Genomic DNA, 20656 nt, shown 5'->3' on the forward strand with positions numbered 1-20656 from the left:
CAAGATGGCCTGAAGATTATGATGATATTGAGGTAAAATACATGATAATAATGGATGTCAAGTTTTTTAAATTTTAATTTTACTGGCCCCACAGGGCAAAGTACAAAAAACGTATAAACTGGCCTAACCCAATTCGTCACTGGCTCGAGGTCTAAACTTTTTTTAAACATAATTGCTCTTACCTTTTCCAACCTTTCAGCAAACATGGACACCTCGAAAAACTCCCAGCCCTCCAGTCTAGGAACATGTAAGGAAATGACACTTAAAGTTTGAGGATTGTTGTGCATGGACAGTCACAATGTTTGGCTAACTTTCTCCATCAAGATTGTTTTACTATTCAGATTCTGTACCTTCAAATTTCTGCCCATAGGCTATAATAAAATAAAATAAGATTTTAATGTTGGTTGATATTTGCATGTACATTGTATAGTGATAATTTTTTTATGTAAAAATATTTATCATTGTAGGTCATGTTATCCCTGAAGAATTGATAAATATGTAACAAAACTTTAGAGTGAGTATATTGAAAACAAAATTATCTGAAAACTGAGGACAACATAATGTGTTCTCGCTGTAAGTTAGAGCACTTTTAATATATAACTATGTGGCTATGGTACAGCATGATTTTCAATTACTATTACACGTAAGAGCACTTTGGACAGCACTGTACTGGGGACAGCACAGCATGACCTCTAACTTACCTGTCTATCACAGGCAACAGCACTTTGGACAGCACTGTGGGGTACTGGGGACAGCACAGCATGACCTCGACCACAGACTGCAGCACAGTCATCCCCTCTGCTGTTCCTGGCTGTGTACAGCTGTCCTGCTGACAGTGCAGCTTTCCACACACAACAGCAGGGCTGGGATGTCTGTCAGCCGTATGTACAGTCTCTTTCAAACCTACAAATGTATGTAGATGTATTTGCATTTGTATATTCTGAAAATGCTATGAATGTTATTTACATGGGTCAGACAAAAAATCGATCATGGGGACCGCTCAGTAGTAGACACATGATACAAGTAAACAAATTTTAAAAAAACAAGAAAAAAGGGCAAATGCATTGGACTAAACTACTAAAATCTCTACAATGTAATACTCAAGGTGGCTTACTAGAACACGGCACTCTACTTATAGTAGTCATTAAAAAGTTATGAAATGGATTGAAAAAAATCAGGAAGGTTAGTAAAATCCTTGCAATCAACACTGAATTGTCATAGCCAGAAAAAAAAACCCAGCAGAAGTCTACAATATGGCACATGTATTTAAACAACTTCTAATTTATGGGACTTAATGGATTTGGACACAGGAGTGCAGAGGCCCTGTAGTTTGGTGCAATTTTAGTGAGTCACATGACTCTGAGTGAATCACTTGCAATCCCATCAGCGACTAAAATGGAGAGTCTGACTTCCACCAACTTGAAGATGGAAATGGTTCCGAACTTCTCAGGAGAATTTAAAGAGACAAAAATGTTACATTGGCATCAATTGCTTCTAACTTTCTAACAGTAGAAGATGTAGTTTGTACAAACTGTATGTTTAGGCTACCCTTAGTTACAGTATCATAACAATGGATGAAAAAATGAAGCAATTTTTGTCCATGCGTGGGTGGTGCCTGCGATGACTTTCACACCCTTCCTCTTTACCAATGACATTTGCTCATAACAAAGCAAAGTTCTCAGACAAATTTGTAAGAACATGATAACAAACTGTTGGCAATTTGTTCCCCACTTATAAAGAGTGAGGTGTACAATGTGTATTCAGACTACCCTTGATTAAAATGATGCATTCGATCGAGAAACGCAGTAAAACAATTTCCGTCCATGGGTTGGTGCTGACTGAAATGATTTCGAACTTGATACATTATTATGACTCAACGCTTTGTATCCAGGAGGTCTAGGATTCAATACCTAGTGTGGCCACTGGTCATACTAAAGACTTTGAAAATGGAATATGGTGCTTTCTCCGCTGAGCACTCAGCTTTTATGAGAAAGAGTACTGGATTCAACACAACAATACCAGTGCACTAGCCCCCTGTCATGTAGTTCTTGCACAAAAGTGTGACCGAATAGCTCTAGAGATTTAATGGTACATCTAGCCAAGATGCTCTGGGTGACTTTCATTTGAAACCCAATAAAACAATTTCTGTCAGTGCATGTATTAGGTGCTGCCCAAAATGAAGTCAAAGTTTCCTCGTTACCAACAACATTTCCTGAAGTGAACAGTGACGTCCTCAGACAATTGCAAAAGCATCTAATTACACGCAAGTTGCTGGAAATTGCACCCTGCAAATGAATATTTAGTTCACCATGTATATTCAGGTTGCCCTTAATTGAAACGATGTGGGAAGAAAATCAGCGAGACTTGATCAGTCGCCAGGATGCTGCGAAGCAAGGGGCTCGTGTTGTTCCTTCTGTTCTCCACACTTCGACAAGTTGACCCTGCAACAGCTCAAGGATGCCCGGTCAGCTGTGGAGCCAAACTTCTTGGACAACAGAAGTTTTCTTGTCACTGTCCAGTATTCGGTTCTAGCCTTGGGCAGAGGTCCCCCTGTACCTGGGCAGGACATGGAGGAAAAACGTACAGGTCCTACTGGTGTGTCGATGCCGTTCCTACTGGTTTCCGGGAAGGAACTGAACGAATCTACATCCAACATCTCCTCTCCCCTACCCTTCTGGAATGGTCTTTCCCAAACATCTCCAGCCTTCTGTCCCTATGGATCGAACGGTCAAACGTTTCCACCATACAGCCGGGCGCTTTCAGAGGTCTGTCATCTGTGACCGTCCTCTGCCTTGTGGAAAACCGCATCTCCAGCCTGGGTGAGTTGTAAAGGGTGATGTCATTGTTGTTGTTATTGGGTGGGTCGACTCTCTCTTTGCAGCCAGGGGCTGAATTGCGAGAAGCTAATAATAGGCGGGGCTAAATTGCAAGGATCTGGAGGGAGCTGCCATTCGGTGCTGACTCAATTGGTCTCAACATGACAGTATTATTGCCCCTAAGGTACAGCCATTTTAAGGACTGTCATGTAGGACCCCTTCTCTTTTGGAAGAGTGTGGTGGGTTCTTAAGCGACCTCGGGGTGTACATTTGTAGCTCTCCTTAACCACAACTTTGGCCCTAACCAAAGCTAAGCTCTCATTTCCACTTGAAAAAATAAATACATTTTCACTTGAGAGAAGAGAAGCAAGTTGTGTCAAGTGCCTTTCTAAAGGACACAATATTGGTGACATGAGGGGATTTGAACTGCACAACCTCTAGGTTATGGGCCAAACACCACACGACCCCATTGAAGCTACCTGGGAGTTTCTCTAGCCCTTTCATTAGGCCAAAGATTCTGGTAGCTATCAAGAAACTGCAGAGGTCTACAACAGTGACCAAGGCCATACATACAGTGTATAAAAGACAAGTACACATACACATCCCATCAAATCATCAAATCTAGCATGTAAAATAGATCCAGCTTCTTACTTCTTCTTGCTAATGATGAAAATGTTTTTTCTTGTCTCCCCCATGCAGAACCTGACACTTTCCTTGGGCTTGAAAGCCTGAAGAACTTGTACCTTGACAAAAACGCCATCTCAAGCATATCACCGTCTGCATTCCGTGGCCTTCCTTGTCTCTCCCTCCTACATTTGAAACAGAACCAGCTGACCTCTGTGCCTGTTGAGGCCCTCCTGCAGCCGAAAGCTTTGAAGATTGTAATCCTGAACCAGAACCACATCGGTACCATCAACAGCAATGTCCTGCAACTGAAGAAAATCCTACGTGTTTACGTGAGCTACAACGAACTACGATGTGACGGGAACCTGGCGTGGTTCATCTGCAACCTGCCACACCTGCTGCACATCAGTCATCGCTACTTCCTGAAGTGTGCATCGCCTCCGGAACTACGAGGAACCTACCTCTTCGCCCGGAGGCAGGGCATGTGCCGGGCCAACATTTGCAGGTCACACGAGGGCATCGGCTACACCACACATGACGACGTGACCACCCCAAGTCCCAAACATGACGATGTGACCACCCCGAGTTCCAAACATGACGACATGACCACCCCCAGTCCCAAACATGACAACGTGTCCATCCCAAGTTCCAAACATGACGAAGTGTCCATCCCAAGTCCCAAACATGACGACGTGTCCATCCCAAGTCCCAAACATGACGAAGTGACCATCCCAAGTCCCAAACATGACGACGTGTCCATCCCAAATCCCAAACACGACGACATGACCATCCCAACTCCCAAACATGACGATGTGACCATCCCAAATCCCAAACATGACGACATGTCCATCCCAAGTCCCAAACATGACAGCGTGTCCATCCCAAGTCCACATAACAAGACCAGGGCCATGAAAGAGGACACAGATGAAGAGCCGGTCTCTCAGCATACAACAGAGATGCACCCAGTCATCAACAAGGATGACAACAGCACCTATACCCCAGCAATGATTGGAGCTGTTGTTGGGCCCCTCCTCCTTGTGCTAGCAGCATCGGCAGCGCTTCTTTTCATCTGCAAGTGCTGGCGCAGCGTGGGTCAGGCCGATCCCAACCAACCAAATGGAACTGACGAGGAAGACGCAGATGGAAGCCCACCAATCGAGCTGAATGCAGTTGTCTACTCAGACATAGACCCAAAATGTGAGGAGGAAGAAGAGGAAAATTAGCATAGCACATCCAACGTACTGTACACCAAAGCTCATGGACAGCCTGGGAGTTAGGACAGCACACCTCAAGCCCTGTACAATTCAGCTCAAGGACAGCATATCTCACACCCTGGCTCATTGACAGCCTGAGAGTAAAGACAGCACACCTCATGCTCTGTACAACCCAGCTCATGGACAGCCTAAGAGTAAGGACAGCACACATCTTGCCCTGTACAACCCAGCTCATGGATAGCTGGAGAGTTAAGGACAGCACATCTCATATCCTGTACAACCGTAGAGTAAGGACAGCACATCTCACACCCTGTAAAATACGCTCATGGACAGCCTGAGAGTAATGACAGCACACATCTTGCCCTGTACAACCCAGCTCATGGACAGCTCGAGAGTAAGGACAGCAAATCTCATATCCTGTACAACCCTAGAGTAAGGACAGTACATCTCACACCCTGTAAAATACGCTCATGGACAGCCTGAGAGTAAGGACAGCACACATCTTGCCCTGTACAACCCAGCTCATGGACAGTACGAGAGTAAGGACAGCACATCTCGTGTACTGTACAACCTGGCTCATGGACAGCCTGAAGGTCAGTCTAGTGGACCTTCAATACCTACTGTATGGAGAATAGTTGATGGACATTATGGACAGCAGCTGGATACCAACTTTCATTTGCTAAAGAACCCTGAAAAATTGAAATTTCCTAAAACTCCAGACTTCTGAATAGGAAAATGGCTTAATGGCTACTCTGCATGTTACTAAAACCTTCAGACAAAATATCAAATTTACATGGTACAAGACTATCAGTTGTAGAAAATTGGTAAAAGAATATCAGTTGTAACTTTATTACATTTATTCATGTAAGCGATTATATTAGTCTACATGTATGATGACTAGGATATTTCATTCGTATCAACTTATAGTTGTTGGAGACCGAACAAGAGTCGCTGTACTTTTTACTCTGTGACTGGAGGGTAACCTCCGTCAACAGAGTATTGTAATTGGTCTTAATGTCTTGAGTGTTTGCACCTATATCTCTATGATCGTTCTGTTTGCCACATTTGTATGTGGTTTGGCACGTCGCCTGTACTCAGTTGCACAATGATGCATGTTCTTCTTTTTTGCGGTAACAGTTGTTATACTTGATGTAATACAATGTAAGTTCAGAAATCACCCCAGTGTGTGTATTTTTGGTATTGTGGAACAGGCAATGTGGTTTCGGTAATCAGCTTATCTCCAAGCAGATACATGTACAAAATGTAGGTTGGGTTATGTGCTGTCTAATGCAAGAACAGCTGTCACGATAGAGGAAACCCTATACGTAGTTGAACAGATGTTCGTCGTATTATGTGTGATGTAAAGACAACAGCTGACGTCGTGGACCAACTGTTTGAGGTATCCCTGACAATTTGGAACATTTTCCATTTGGTGTGATAGTCTTTCTTTTGAGAAGCTGATTTTGCTGTTAATGCCTATAGGATTGTGTTTTACATTAGACAGTAATAGGTGTGCTAGCTTTTAAGTATTTAAAAAAAAGTTTTGGGTATATTATTAAGTTGATGTGATGTTTTCTGTTAATGTCACACACCACAGAGGACAACACAATCTGATATAGAAACCATTATTATGTCACAGAGTGTATTACATGTACCTACCGTCACTTGTTTTGGATTTGGAGAGTCATTGAAGTCAATAAATCTTTATTGCACAACAATTGTAACGTGTGCAATGTATGGCAAGTTCCCTTACCATACAGAATATAAAGACTATAAAGTAAGCGATGCTTATAACAATGATAAAGAGTTCTTTATTATATTTACTAAAACTATAAAGTGTGTTTAGACATGCACCAACTCTACGGCAGTTTAAAGTTGCCCTAAGACACACTCCTCCGCACATTGACCTCTGACCTCCACCTTTGACGTTTTTGGTTGACATCGACAACTCACAGTTCTTGGTAATGACGCTTTGGTTTGTTTGTACATATTGTTTGTTGTCCTCTGGTTGTCTTACTGAATGTAACACGTTTTGTTTTGTTATTTATGAGTGGGCCCCCTTGGAAATCAACTTCAAATAAGTTGAAGGGGCTACCCACATGTCTAGGGATGAATAAATAAATTAGATGAATAAAGTCAACTGACCTGTTTGTGTGAGTAGTAGTACGGGAGCCTGACAGCCCCCCATCATGAGGAGGTGCAGCAGCATGGCCCAGTCAGGTGCAGGTTGGCTACAAAGCAGTTTCAGTTGGACATAGACTGCCTGCTTTGTGGTCAGGTCATGGAAACTGAAACCATTATACAAACAAAAATTACACTGAGATATGATTTACAATGATCCCATTTCAAATTATGGATTTTTTTGTCAAGTGGACATTACAAAAGGCAGATAACACATTACACATTACGCAAAGTAAAAATATGTTACAGTAATAATTATCATTAACTACACATGATTTTAAAGTAAAACATGTACATGTACCTACAAAAGCTCAGACTAGAAGCTTTGGAAAAAACTATCACCAGTACAGCTACATGTATGCAACAAGTTGTATTTTGTAAATTAGTTTCTTCTTAATTTCAGTTTATCAAATTGTTAGAAAATCTAAAACAGTTTTCTCTCAACAGATGAAAATGACATTATACATGTGATATTACCTGAATCTCTATTGAATGAATTAAAGAACAAAGCTTTAAATAAATTGAATTGATTATGAGAAACAGAGCTTGAAAAAATGATTTTGACTTGAAGTTCTTAAAATCATTTCCTTAAGCCGACTGTAACAAAATTACCCAATTCAGGAAGCCTGGAAGGCACTTCCTGAGTATGTAATTTTGCTTTCAATTGGTGAAATAAATAAATAAATAAATAGTACGCAAACTAAGCTTGTATGAAAAACAAACAAACAATGTATATGTTGATAAGATAAAAAGCCACCATGATAAAAAGCCACCATGACAGTACCTTCCTAACTGCCCAAACAACCCAGGGTACAAGAAATGTAACCACTGTGTGTTCTGTCTGCCTGCACTCTCTGTTTCTTCTCCCTTCTTTTTCTTCTTGTGATGAAAGCCCTTCTTGAACACTTTGTAAATATCAGCTAGTGGTGAGGAGACCACGGTGAGGGCTGCCATCAGCGTGGTGCAGTGGTTGTGTATGGAGGTGACGGGGTGTGATGGGGGGTTTGTGGTATCCAGGAGACAGTGAAGGGAGTCACACACGCTCCACAGGTACGAGCATGTTATCAGCAGCACCGCGGTGATGTCACTTCTGGAGAGGCAGAAAGAAAGTCAACTCAAGTTTGGACACTGTCAGTTTAACTCTAAAGATGGAGATCCTCAAACAGCTGCTTCTTGGAACTAATTTCCGCAAGTTAAACTGCACTTGTTATTAGGAGCAAGAAAATTAAAAACTTGGCCAAGAAGTATGTCTTTCATAACACTCCAAGATGTGTTTTTTGTACTTAAACATGACAACTTTTTGATACATTAGCTGAAATATTTAGTTAAATAGAGACAGTCTACTCTAGGTACTATTAGCATTGAAACTCGATTAAGCAATAAAATGTTGAAATCAATTTCAGAGTCATATTCCTACAATTTTACATGAAGCATAATATACATGTAACTGCTCACAAAACAACTGTTGGCCTTTGCATTCAATTTGTTATTAATATTATACATTTCCAATGGATCTATCTACTTATAAGTATACTTACTAATAGTATATCACCCCAATCTAAATCACTTATAATACCATACATGCTCTTAATAAATGTGCTATCTAGCAAGAAATTACTGCTACCTTAGCTGAACTGCATTGTCCTGTTGTACAAGTGCCTTAGAGCTATCAATGGTACTCCTAACTGACTCCTTCAGTATACATATAGAATACAACACGATGACTACACCGTGTTGTATTTTATTTAATGTCTTACCCACCTGAGAAAACCCATGTTTTGATGCGAAATGCGCCAGAAGTTGAACAAATTTGGTGCCCTCGAACAAAAAGTGTTACAACAGCAATGTTCCAACGTCCGAATCAGGTATTCGAATTGCCAACCGTGCCACACTCGGCCCGTTCGAAATGGTTCGATTTACTCGAAGAAAGCCTGTGTGATACGCCTTTCAAACCTGTGCGATACAGAAGTTATGGCCCGGTCACACACGTACCGTGAACACCCGTATCGAACGTTTTCGCGTCACAGGTATGACATAAATACAGAATGCTAGCCAACTGACCATCCAACAAGCCCGCCGAACAACTTGCAAGTGGCAAACCACTTCTACCTGAACTGTGGTGTCCTGTTGTACGACGGGCTGGCCTGGCTGTACCGTGCAGCTAGGACAGCGAGGGAGTCCCTCAGTACGCAGGCCAGCACGTGCTGTCCCAGACGAGGCGGTGCATACACCCACAGGTCGCGCCGCAGGGCAGACAGGTGGTAACTCCACATCTGTACTGCAAAGGAGCATCTCTCTCCCTGGGGAAAATGCAATGTGATATGTAAAATCAAACATCAATAGACAATGATAAAAGGATTGAAAATACAATTCAACATGACAGGCTTTCTGTCATCAATCTTAAGGCCTTCTCACGAGTGTATCAAACACTTGAATGAGTACCTCGTGTTGCATTTATAAGTACAATGAGCTCTTTAATTTCATTTTTCTGACATCACTAGGAGTGGGTTCCGGTACAGAGTACAGGTACAAAACTGTTTTTTTGTGTTAGACTGGTCCCAAAAAAATGGACCTGGCCCAAAAAAGTGAACCGCATCTTGGACCGATTAGAAAATGAACAGCTTATAACCACAGGTGTTTATATATTTTGTGGCTTGCCGGTCGAATAAAAATTAAAGGAGCAAAGTAGAGTAGAGTTTGTAGACATTTCTACCAAGTTTTTATAGTCAAACTTAGCATTGTTTATGTGAAGATAGGACTTTAAAATGCCAATGGGATTCAGACACTCCACCAAACAGATTCATTTGTAGCAAATGGACCAGTCCATTATTTTGAGTATTGCTCATTTACAACTTTTCATAAAAAGATAGGTCCAAGTTCGGACCTGGACCTGATCCTCTGGACCTCAACCAGAGCTGTATGTACCCGAATTTTCTGTACCAGTACCGACCTAGTAAATGTGACCAATTATTTGGGGTCATAAAACCTTCTATGTTGCTGTCAATGTAAGGCTTTGATCAAATTTTTTTCCAATTGTCACGTGGCTGTATATTATTAAGTAAACAACTGTCCAATTACTTATGATCAGAAATTCACTGTCTACGACACAAAAGTTCATTTAGAAGATGACCAAGACTAGAAATGTAAACCTTCCTGACCTCGTAGAAAGCCCTGGGGTCCTGCCAGTAGTGGCTGTCTGAGTCCTGCAGAACGCTGGTGGCGATCACGTTGGTGTGGTAACCAATCACCTGCTCCTCCAGACTGTCCACAAAGTCTCGCACACTCTGGTACGATGGGTGGAGCGGGCCCCTGTCATGGCATAATAATCATGAAGCATGTAATCTGTTATACAGTAGACACATACTGGAACATCTTTCTATTGTGATTCCAATGTGTGACTGAAGGATACACATGCAAAACCAAGAGAATCATAAGATTATCTGTGACCAACTATGCCACCGAAAAAAAATGACAAGTCAGCCTGCTGTCTGGTAAATACTGCAGTATGTACATGTATGCCCTTCTCATAATTGATTACAACGAAACATATAACTTACAGCTGTATATCATAAGGAAAAAAATATATGTGGGATCTCTAACAATTCACAAAACCACATAAAGAAGAAGAGACCATTAACAATATTACCTCTCTCCCTTGGTGACCAGGACACTGTTGAAGTGGAACACCTGGTTTCTGAGGAAGCCTGCGCTCGCCAGGCAGATGTACATGTTCTGTATGGGGGCTTGGTGCGGACAGTCTGCTGCCACCTGATGAGAGACAAAAGTGTTGACAACTTTGTTGTTGTTATTTTTAATATTATATCAATAGTGCACATAGATTATCATGTTTTTTTGCTATTTCAGTGGCAGGGTATATTTTTACACAGAGGGGACATTAGCTTGCTTCAGGCATCTATTCGAACACGGGACCTCCATTTTACACCAAATTTTTACATGTACGTCCCTTCCTAATGAAGGGTGCAGCCCCAACCGAGATGTCATTTCCATACAGAACTTGAACCAAGGTCTCCCAGTTTACCAGTCTGAGAGCTCGACTGTGATGAAGGAACAGTGTCAGTGCACCTTCGAGAGAAGGGAAGAATATTTGCAACACAACCGAAAATATGGATTTTTCACAAATTAACAGACTGCGAATTCTATTGGACATGTTAGAAACTTGAATGTACATGTAAGTTCATCTGTGACAATAGAGTCGATTCCGAGTCACCGAGAGGGTTTTGAAATAATATTTGTAAAAAGTTTGAACTATTCTAAGCAAAAGAATATTTCAGTCACTGAAGTTCTAAATTGTTCAAACAATTGAAACTGAAAGTTTGAACATGTTTGAACCTATCTATATATGTTGGAAACATTGGGAAAGTAATGGTACAAATATCTCTTTATTTAGAACAATTTAGAAATATCTATGTGTTTTTGTTATTGTTGGAACATGTGATCATTTGTTCCAACAATTTGCGTCATTTTTTTCCTCCATAAAAACGTTTATTACCCCAATAAACAAAGCTGCTAAGATGGGCCTTTTGTTTGTGTCTTGTATTTTTAGATTTTCTTTAGTAGACACTGGTGGCTCTTTTGTGAAAAGCTGTCAGACAGACACAATTTCCTGTACTTGGCAGGTATATGTGAATTGCCCTCTTCCAAGCCCACTGACCCAGTTTCATCATTTTGTTTCACTGTTCGAACATATGATCTCAAAAGATGAATCTATGTTGGAACAGTTTAGAAACTAACAGAAATAATGGATTTGATGTTAGAAATGTTTCTAACATGTATGAACACTATAGAAAATATTTAGAACATCACACAGATGTTATATATAGTTCTAAACAGTTACTTATCACATTTAGAATATTATAAAGATTTTCAAATGTTGGAACAAAAGGAAAGAAAGACCCTCTTGGTAATGTGGAATCGACTCTAGTCAACATTATGTTATAATTTTAAAAATTTATATCTGTTCACAAAATAAAGCGTTTACCAACAAGCTGTGTTGTGACTTAGGTTTTGGGTCATTTCAACTTGATAAGGATCAGAGGACTGATTGAAAGCTATATATTAATAAAGTCTTAAAATTGTAACATAATGTTAGAAACATTTTTAAAAAGCAGGCCTAGATGGTTGCCAGAGTTGTTAATCCTCTAACATTGGAAGAATTTAATGAAGAAGTTTTTGAAAACTGTCATCAAAAAAAGTTACCTTTGTCAGCATGGCTAACACCTGGTCACATGCAGCAGCTGTCTTCTCCACAAAGGCTGTTCTAATCTGCTCCGTCCCTCCCTCTGAACCAGCCACAGCCAGGGGCAGCAGCTGTTGCAGACAGCGGGACAGCACAGCACAGCAGCAGCTGACCAGTCTGGGGTAGTCCAGCTCTCCTCCATAAAGAACAGCTGGAGGAAGGAACTACAGGTTAAGATCTATCCAGGGTTGGTCAAGTTTTCTTAAATTCACTTGTCCTATCGGGCAAGTACATAAAAAATTTACTTGCCCAAAGTAGCATTTTACTTGCCCGAAATTTGAAAAAAAAATATTATTCTTTGTATGTCTACTACCAGTAATGAAATTCTTTTACTAATGGCTCTATTTTTCTGTGTTGAACAATGCTTGATACCATGACTGTAAGAAAATAACAAGTACATGTATATCAAAATCTTACTCATCGAAAAATCTTACTTGCCCGATTGGGCAAGTGGGGTAGGACACGCACTTGCCCGATCAGCACTTTCACTTGCCCGGAACAATCGGACTAGTGGACTTGTCCAACCCTGACATGTGGTAGAGATTTATACATTGATAAATATTATCAAGAAACATAGATTTGATATACATAATTATACATTTTTGTAACTGCAACCTAATAGATAGCAGGATTGGACAAGGATTAGCCCTCAGGCACGAACTTGCAAATAAACTTCTTCAATTTATCCTAACTGTAATGATCTGTGTGCATGAGTGTACAGACTTACCACAAAGCTCCTCTGTAGGCAGTGTTCGATTCTGTGTGTACATCTCTTCTTCCTCCTCCCCTGCCTTTAGTGCTGTGTTCACCATGGCTGACAGACTTGCTACCACATCAGGCACCAGCTCCAATAGTGTGGCTCTACAAAAATCAAGACGCAACATGCAACACAGTATATTACATAACGTCCTTAGCTAAAATTGTCAGACAACTTTTAACCCACCTCTTTCGAAAAGAAGACAATGTATAAAAAAGCAATAATTATTACTGTTGTAACATACTTGACAGACATTAAGCCACTTTCTAATCGATCGGCTATATACATGTACTGCTTGGTGCCATTCTCTCATTGGTTAAACAGCAAATTATGATTGACAGTCAGGATGGTTGCATTATGTTTAAAGCTGCAGTTGATCAGTGAAGTATTCTTCAATTAAGTTTATTTGGCGCCAACATTGAGATGCCCACTTTTATTTTACAATTACCTTTACTAGGTGTAATACCCTATTGTGTAATATCGGTAGATAATGTAAATACATGTACATGCAGGGCTCGAAATACCACCTGCATATGCACGTTAGTGCAGGTAAAATTGGAGCTGTGCAGGTATTTCTGGTGTCTACCTGCACCTAACCTGCACTAGTCCATGTACAGGATTTATACATGAATGTATCATGATGTAGGATTGTTATTAGCTGCATTGACTGTTACCACCTATAAACTATAAAAGACAAAAAATAGCAATGATTCCTGAACAATATTTTTAGTATGATCCATACTTCCTAAATTCAGAGTGGTGCAGGTACATTTGTAAAATGTGTCTGGTGCAGGTAATTTTAAATGTTACCTGCACCAGTGCAGGTATGCAGAAAAAAGCATTTCGAGCCCTGACATGTAAAAATGTATAATGTACCTCCACTGCCAGTTAGGCATGTTGACTGTTTCAAAGTCTGCTGTCTCCTTGGGTGCGCTGTCCACATCTGTACTATCACTGTCTGTCACCAGCTGGTTGATGTTGCTGTTACTGTGGCTGTTCTTCAGTACACCTGTACACAGTATTAAATGTTACTGATTTGTTCTTCTTTATAGGATATTACTTATTGGTTTAACAGCATGAAACATGAAGGCAAGATTTGTGCAATTGTGTGGCTCAATTGGTAAATTGCTTAGCTACAGGTCTCAGATTCAAATCCTGCCATGTCACCAATCTTGTGTCCTTGAGAAAGGCCCTTAACACAGGTAAATATGAGTACCCAGTTTCGGATAAGATGTTAAATGGAGGTCCTGTGTTTGAGGAGACCCACACTCAGAGTACACAAAATAATTACCCGTCACACTTAATCGAATAGACTAGGGGACCCTTCCATTGTGAGTGGACCAAATCATTCCGGCCAAACGGGGTAGGGAATTTTTCTGATTCTGAAGCAGACTTTGTGACCCCTGCTTTGCCCATCGAGACAGGTAGTCGAGCTTGCCTAAGCTGGATGTTTTAGACCTAGGGAGAAGAGATAGTCTGTTACAGTAAGCATTAGTGTGGTGCCCAGAAGTGGTCTAATGTGGCCTTGCATTGACCAATATAAAAAAAAAAGAGACGGAGTACACCAGGGACTCTACATGTGCCTCCAACCCCCTCTACACACACCAACCCCCCTCTACACCCCCTAACCAAACTCACCCCTGAGGGGAGCCCTCTGTCCATCCCTCCCCTCCTTGCTGTGTGAGGGGTCCCACATGGTGGACACCAGGAACTCTACATGTGCCTCCAACCCCCTCTACACACACCTCCCCCCTCTACACCCCCTAACCAGACTCACCCCTGAGGGGTGCCCTCTGTCCGTCCCTCCCCTCCTTGCTATGTGAGGGGTCCCACATGGTGGACACCAGGGACTCTACGTGTGCCTCCAGCGCCAGAAACACAGACACAGCGCGGCACAGCAGCTCCATGTCACCCCGGGACAGAGAACTGGTCCCAGAATCCTCTGGTGATGCCATATCTGAGCAAAAAATACAAAAGAAAATTATCAGACATATAGTCCGTTTATGTCCAAGATCATGATTACTGTTTGCGTCACCTGAATGACAGAAAAAAACAACAGTTTATAATTTAACAATCATGTATTCCCCAAACACAGACATTTGTACAAAAATATGCACCCTTTTGATGTTATTGAACATGGAATCTTTTAAATCATATAAATGGATATCATTTTTGGATATCAGTTTGCAACAACGTGCATGTTGTAAATCGTACAAAGTAGACACCAAATGAGCAAATATATTGCAGCTGTAAATTGCAAGAATTAACAATACTAATGTCATAGAATTAATTCCAAAGTCCAAGAAGATGTAAAAGAACAAAACTAAAAAATCCATTGTTTGGTAAGCAATACTCTGTGCATTAAGTCATTTGTTCAGTGTTAACCTTCTTAATGACTAAGATTTCAATATTAAGAATAAGAAGACTTTTTTTAGAGGGAGGGGCTTATGTTTTTCTAATGCTTGCATCACTTTGGGGTTCCCAGGGAATGTCATCCATATAATGGATCAACATGGTCGTATTCAAAACTACTGTAAATGCAGAAATGTTCGCGGTGGATTAATGTTCGCGGTTTTTGTGGTGACCACTTCACCGCGAACTTAAAAACACAGCGAACATTTTCTATTATGGTATTAGACTGCAATCTATGGTGTTACCGCAAAATTAAAAGCACCACGAAAAGTCCTTTTCCCCGCTACCACAAAATTATATCCCCGCAAACTTAAATGCATTTACAGTACCTTCTTCTGTTTCTTCTGCGAAGGCTTCTCTGCTGGCCGACATCTTCATTGCAGACTTCGCCTTGTCCTTCTGTCTTCCGTTCTTCCTTCTCTCCTTCCTATCTTCCTGAGACTTCTTCCTCGTTATGTCCTCCACCAGTCCGCTGAGCCAACCACACAATCCCGTCAGGTACATATCCCGGATCGCCTTGGGGGCCTTGACTGTGCCATCGAAGATCCCGCAGTTCAACAGAGTGCAGTCTTCCGCCATCATGCTCGCGATCATCGGCTGGGCTCGCTCGAGACTCGCCACAGAATGAGAAACGTTTACGGAACTCTCCAGATCGGGATGGTCATCTTTCTTCAGCACCTGAAGCAAATTAAACAAGAGTAGAGTTTGAAAAAGCCAATGTACAATGTCTGGCGACACTGGTGAATAACCGGGCTAGATGGGACACAGAAACTTGGACAAACAGGTATGCACGTCCTTTTTTTTGTAAGGCATAGGCACCGTTTTTGGATTTTTCGTAATTTGTTATCGTATATAGGCATCTTATTCACAAAATTCCATGTGAGGTGACCAAAGTTTTTGTAATTTTCTGCTTTGATTTTTGTATAAAGAGGTTCTTCTGAGTTTGTCAGAGGACAGAACACAAGAGAGTAACTTAAGACAAAGAAACAGACTAAGAGAAAAAAAGATAGACAGAAAGAGACTGAGACAAAAAAGAGGTTGATACTTATGATAGGGAGACAGAGACTAAAACAGACAGAAAGATAGAGAGACAGCAGAGAGAGAAAGACAGAAAACAGATAGAGAGACAGAAACAGGCAGAAAGAGAAACATACAGACAGAAGAGAAACATACAGACAGACAGAGAGAGACAGACAGAAACAGAGGGAGAAAGAGAGTGTCACAATTTTGTTAATTTCATCCTTGGAACTTTGATCTACATAAAACATTAATGCTGCAACAGTTACTGCTAGATTAGTCAATAAAGCAATCTTGAATGATGTCTTGACTGACCTCCATCCACTGGCGGTTGCGTAGGGCGCGGTATTTCCTCCACACATCCCTCGACGAACTGAACACCAGACTATTCTGCAGGCACTCCAACCGCTTTTTACAGGAGTTACCAGTTACGGGCAGATCTTCCATTCTCCGCAGGAAGTGCCCCCGGAAATGGACGGAAATCTGGCTCCAGAGCGCGACGTTCCCTTGGTCGTCCTCGTCCGGTATGGCGTTGAGTGACACGGTCGAGGAGGTCACGTGACTGGAGCTGACCAATGGGAGAGGCAGACAGAGACCTTGCTGGGACGATATCTTTATGAGACTGTTGAAGAGAGCGTCCTCCTGGCCTGGGTGTTGGTCTATTGCTTCTTTCTGAAGGGTTAGAAATACATGTTGTAGTCTTAATTCGGGGTGCAAAATTTTGGTGCATTGGTATATATAACATGAAAATTTAGATGCTCAGAAAGCAGGAGTGCACTACAACAGAAAGCAAATACAGAGCTCGAAATTCATTTTTGGGATTAGGTCCACTGGTGCACCCAGATTAAAAAATTGGGTGCACCAAAAAAATTTTGAGTGCACGACTTAAATTTAAGTAGAATGTCAGAAAAACCTAATAACAAAACTTAGTTACATACTATCAAATTATCAAACAAGTACCATGAGAGACATTTTTATTGTCTTTCTAACACTTAGATGTCAAGAATATGATGTATACTTGAATACTTTGATATCTTTACAAATCATACATAAACCCAAGAAAATATTTGGGTGCACCCAAAATTGGAGCAGAAAATAATTGGGTGAACAGCTCCAATTTTGGGTGCACCTGGGTGCATATGCACCCAGTATTTCGAGCCCTGAAATATGTCAGCAAATTCAATTTCAAGCTATTGTCATGAACCCAAAGTAAATCATAGCTAACTTGTAACTTAATCTTGAATTTTTTTTGTCTTGAAGTGGCAAATTTATCACACTTATCGAAATATACCCAGAATTTTCATGTGTAACACGTGTGACTGTGATATTTGATCAATCCCCAATATAATGTAAAAAGTCAAATAATTTAAGCTTATGATATAAAAAATAACAAATCTAAATTTTGAAAAATGTGATAGAGAAAAAAAAGTGACCAGAATTTGGGGCCATCTTTGTTCTAACATTAATTTGGAAAATTGGTACAGTGGAAGCCATTTAATTGCACACACCATTTGCCAGTGTATTTCGTGCAATTATGTGAGTGGTGCAACAATACGAAGTTATTAAGCTAAACCGCACCCCCATGTGGGATTCCAGGATTTCATGCAATTAACAGAAGTGTGCGATTATCCGGTGTGCAATTAACTGGCTTCTACTGTACTGTAAAAAGAGAATTAAAATTGAACAATACCTCATATACATTGGATCATACTGCGTACAGTAAGCCAACTTTTAGTAAATAAAATTTTCTCAGATGGATTGTGCTACAACTAGACCACAAAACTCACAATTCTGCGGAGCAGGTCTGTTGTGTCCTGTGGTTCGGGGGAGTCGCACCTGCTCCGGTCCAGTGTCCCAGAATGCACCATGAAGTCTGCGACCTCGCGGGGACTGGTGACCTCTGGGGGTACGGGCAGGTCCTGACCCAGCTTCAGTACATCCTCCATACAGTGTTCCAGGCTAGAGGACACAAATTTGCATTGTTACTTAGTCTTCCTTGTCTACATTGTTGGTTGCCATCCATCTGTCTAGGAAGACAATGGTAGGCAGACAGTTACTCGCCATCTGCCTGGCCTGCATGTGACTTTTTAAGGTGAAGGAGGGGTGTGCACTTCCTTCTCCACCCTCTCGTCTACTGGAGCACTAAGTCTCACAAGGACAAAATTGCATGCCATGTGTAAGACGGCCCCAGCAGATACAGGTTTGTTGTTCGGAGTATCCGTCTCCTATGAGAACTTCCGACCAAGGATGTAAGGAGTTCCTCCTACCCCCGACTCGTGTGTCATGGCGGGTGCGTCATGCTCGAACATGCCCCTAAGGTCTGCCATTGCCACAAAGGCCTGTCACTGCCACTCTACATTGTAAGTCTGGTAAATAATGTAGCAATGAAAAGCTACAACAGATAAGTTGGTAAGAGGTAAAAGAAAAGGGAAAGGTAGTCGCAAGTTTAATTGACGTATGGCGGCATAGAAGCAGCGGGCACATTATTGGATAAAGGAGTACAGCCTTCTCCTTCCATGTACCTGACCTTTGAACACACAAGACCCAAACCAGAGTTACTGTCAGACACACATACCTGTACATGTATGTGACCCCCCAGTGGAGTAACATACAAATGAGACCCCACAAGTTGAGAAAACATGAGACCCCACAGGTGGAGTAACATACATATGTGACTTCACAGCGGACGAACACATGAGGCCTCACATGTGCAGTAGCATACATATAGGATACATCAATGAAGTGACATACTGTACATATGAGACCCCACAGGAGGAGAAACAGTCATATGAGACTCAACCAGTGAAGTACTGTCCGTAACAGACAAGAGATCCCATCAGTTGAGAAACACACATATGAGACCCCATCAGTTGAGAAACACCCATATCAGACCTCACCTGTGAACGTTCTCCTCCAGCTGTTTGTTGATCCCCCTCAGCAGCTGCCCCAGTGCATGCTGGGATGGCAGCCCCTCGCCCGTGGTGCAGAGGAGCGCCAGGCTGCCTCCCGCGCCGATCCTCAACTTCGATTCCATCTTCAACCAATCACAGCGCAGATTTGATTTTGAGTTTGTGGAGATACCTAAATTGGACAGAAGATGGAAAAGAACAAGAGATGTTAGCTTCCTCCAGGTTTCAACCAATCACATCACAGCTTTCAGAGCCTATGGGAAAATTAATAAATAAAGGAAGACCTTTATTGCACATTTTTGCCCTTCTGGGCTAAGTACAGGTCACATGGAAACAATCATAAACATGTAAACAATGGGAATAGCCATACACATCTGTATATGCATTAAATACGCGTCTAATCTCAATTCTAGGACATTCGACTTCCTCTCACTTCTTGGTAATTGTATAAATGTAGCTAGCTGTATGGTTGGTTAGAGTTGGTTTATCAAAAGCTGTCACTCAGAAATATAAATTTCTCTTTGTTTTTTTTTTAATGTACTAGTAACTGAGGAGAGAAAAAAATTGAAGAGATGGACAAAAGTGTCACACTGCATGCAATACGACAGGAGTCACAGAAAACAGAGCAGTCAGTAAAACAGAATGATAATGCAGACATGTTTACGGTGATTTCATCATGTTAAAGCGGTAGACGATAACAAACTCATAACAGTATACTACACTATATGAGTCCATGAACACTCCATTTTGCCTCTATTGCGTCAAATTTAACCCTAGCGAAACTAAATGCATTTTACTGAGTGGCAGCACAGTATCTGACACAGGGTTCTCCCCAGAGAGTGGAATAAGGGAGGCCCTCCACTATACTCTCAGCCAGCTCCACTATACTGTTTTCAAATTTAGTGTGTTTCTTCCCTATTTTCTTTGTTAGTTTTGCTAGAATTAATGACAATTCACAGATTTTTGTGCCAAGTGGCATCACTTTTCCAGTCAGCATCGTCTGCAAAAACTTGTGAATGAGCAATGATCAAAACAATAGTCATTTTCGCCACTTCACAACAAAGGAATCACAACAGTACATTATACTTGTAGTATTTGACACCCTCTGTCATTGCAAAATGAACCCATTTTCATGAAAGTGCAGCGTGTTGGTGCGGGTTATTTTTGCCAGCCCCTCCACTATACTAAAAAATTCTGGGGAGAACCCTGTGACACATTCACAGTAATGTAAAGGTACTGAAGTACACTCAGTCTGGTTCTTTCTGGTTACTTATACTGGTTCATAATTCTAGGTTTGCTAATAATGGCATAGCTCTATACTATAGCATACCTGTATATATTTTAGTGCACAATTTGTGAGGAGGGAAATATTTCGTTTCAAGAAGTTTCAGGCATCACTACAACAATTTGAAGACTCTGACAACATACGTCGTGCTTCTGAGCCGACTTAAACAGTGACCACAATATAA

At 41.3% G+C, this 20656-nt stretch overlaps 1 protein-coding gene across 1 annotated transcript in view; it reads right to left on the minus strand.

Annotated features, from left to right (window-relative positions):
• The window catches only part of LOC118431384 (uncharacterized protein KIAA0825 homolog), a 20336-nt gene extending 981 nt beyond the window's left edge, over positions 1 to 19355 (minus strand). The window contains exons 1-16 of the mRNA XM_035842555.1: positions 19176 to 19355; positions 18066 to 18237; positions 16594 to 16950; positions 15591 to 15939; positions 14694 to 14806; positions 14488 to 14554; positions 13726 to 13858; positions 12820 to 12953; positions 12053 to 12243; positions 10482 to 10603; positions 9994 to 10144; positions 8945 to 9135; positions 7620 to 7925; positions 6800 to 6942; positions 702 to 903; positions 183 to 237 (exon numbers count right to left, since the gene is read on the minus strand). Coding sequence (XP_035698448.1) covers positions 183 to 237; positions 702 to 903; positions 6800 to 6942; positions 7620 to 7925; positions 8945 to 9135; positions 9994 to 10144; positions 10482 to 10603; positions 12053 to 12243; positions 12820 to 12953; positions 13726 to 13858; positions 14488 to 14554; positions 14694 to 14806; positions 15591 to 15939; positions 16594 to 16950; positions 18066 to 18237; positions 19176 to 19312 — 2823 coding nt within the window. The 5' untranslated portion in view covers positions 19313 to 19355. The remainder of the gene's footprint in view (positions 1 to 182; positions 238 to 701; positions 904 to 6799; positions 6943 to 7619; positions 7926 to 8944; positions 9136 to 9993; positions 10145 to 10481; positions 10604 to 12052; positions 12244 to 12819; positions 12954 to 13725; positions 13859 to 14487; positions 14555 to 14693; positions 14807 to 15590; positions 15940 to 16593; positions 16951 to 18065; positions 18238 to 19175) is intronic.
• Positions 19356 to 20656: the final 1301 nt, after the last annotated feature.

This window comes from Branchiostoma floridae, chromosome 2 (genome assembly GCF_000003815.2).
Source record: "Branchiostoma floridae strain S238N-H82 chromosome 2, Bfl_VNyyK, whole genome shotgun sequence".
Lineage (NCBI taxonomy): Eukaryota > Metazoa > Chordata > Leptocardii > Amphioxiformes > Branchiostomatidae > Branchiostoma > Branchiostoma floridae.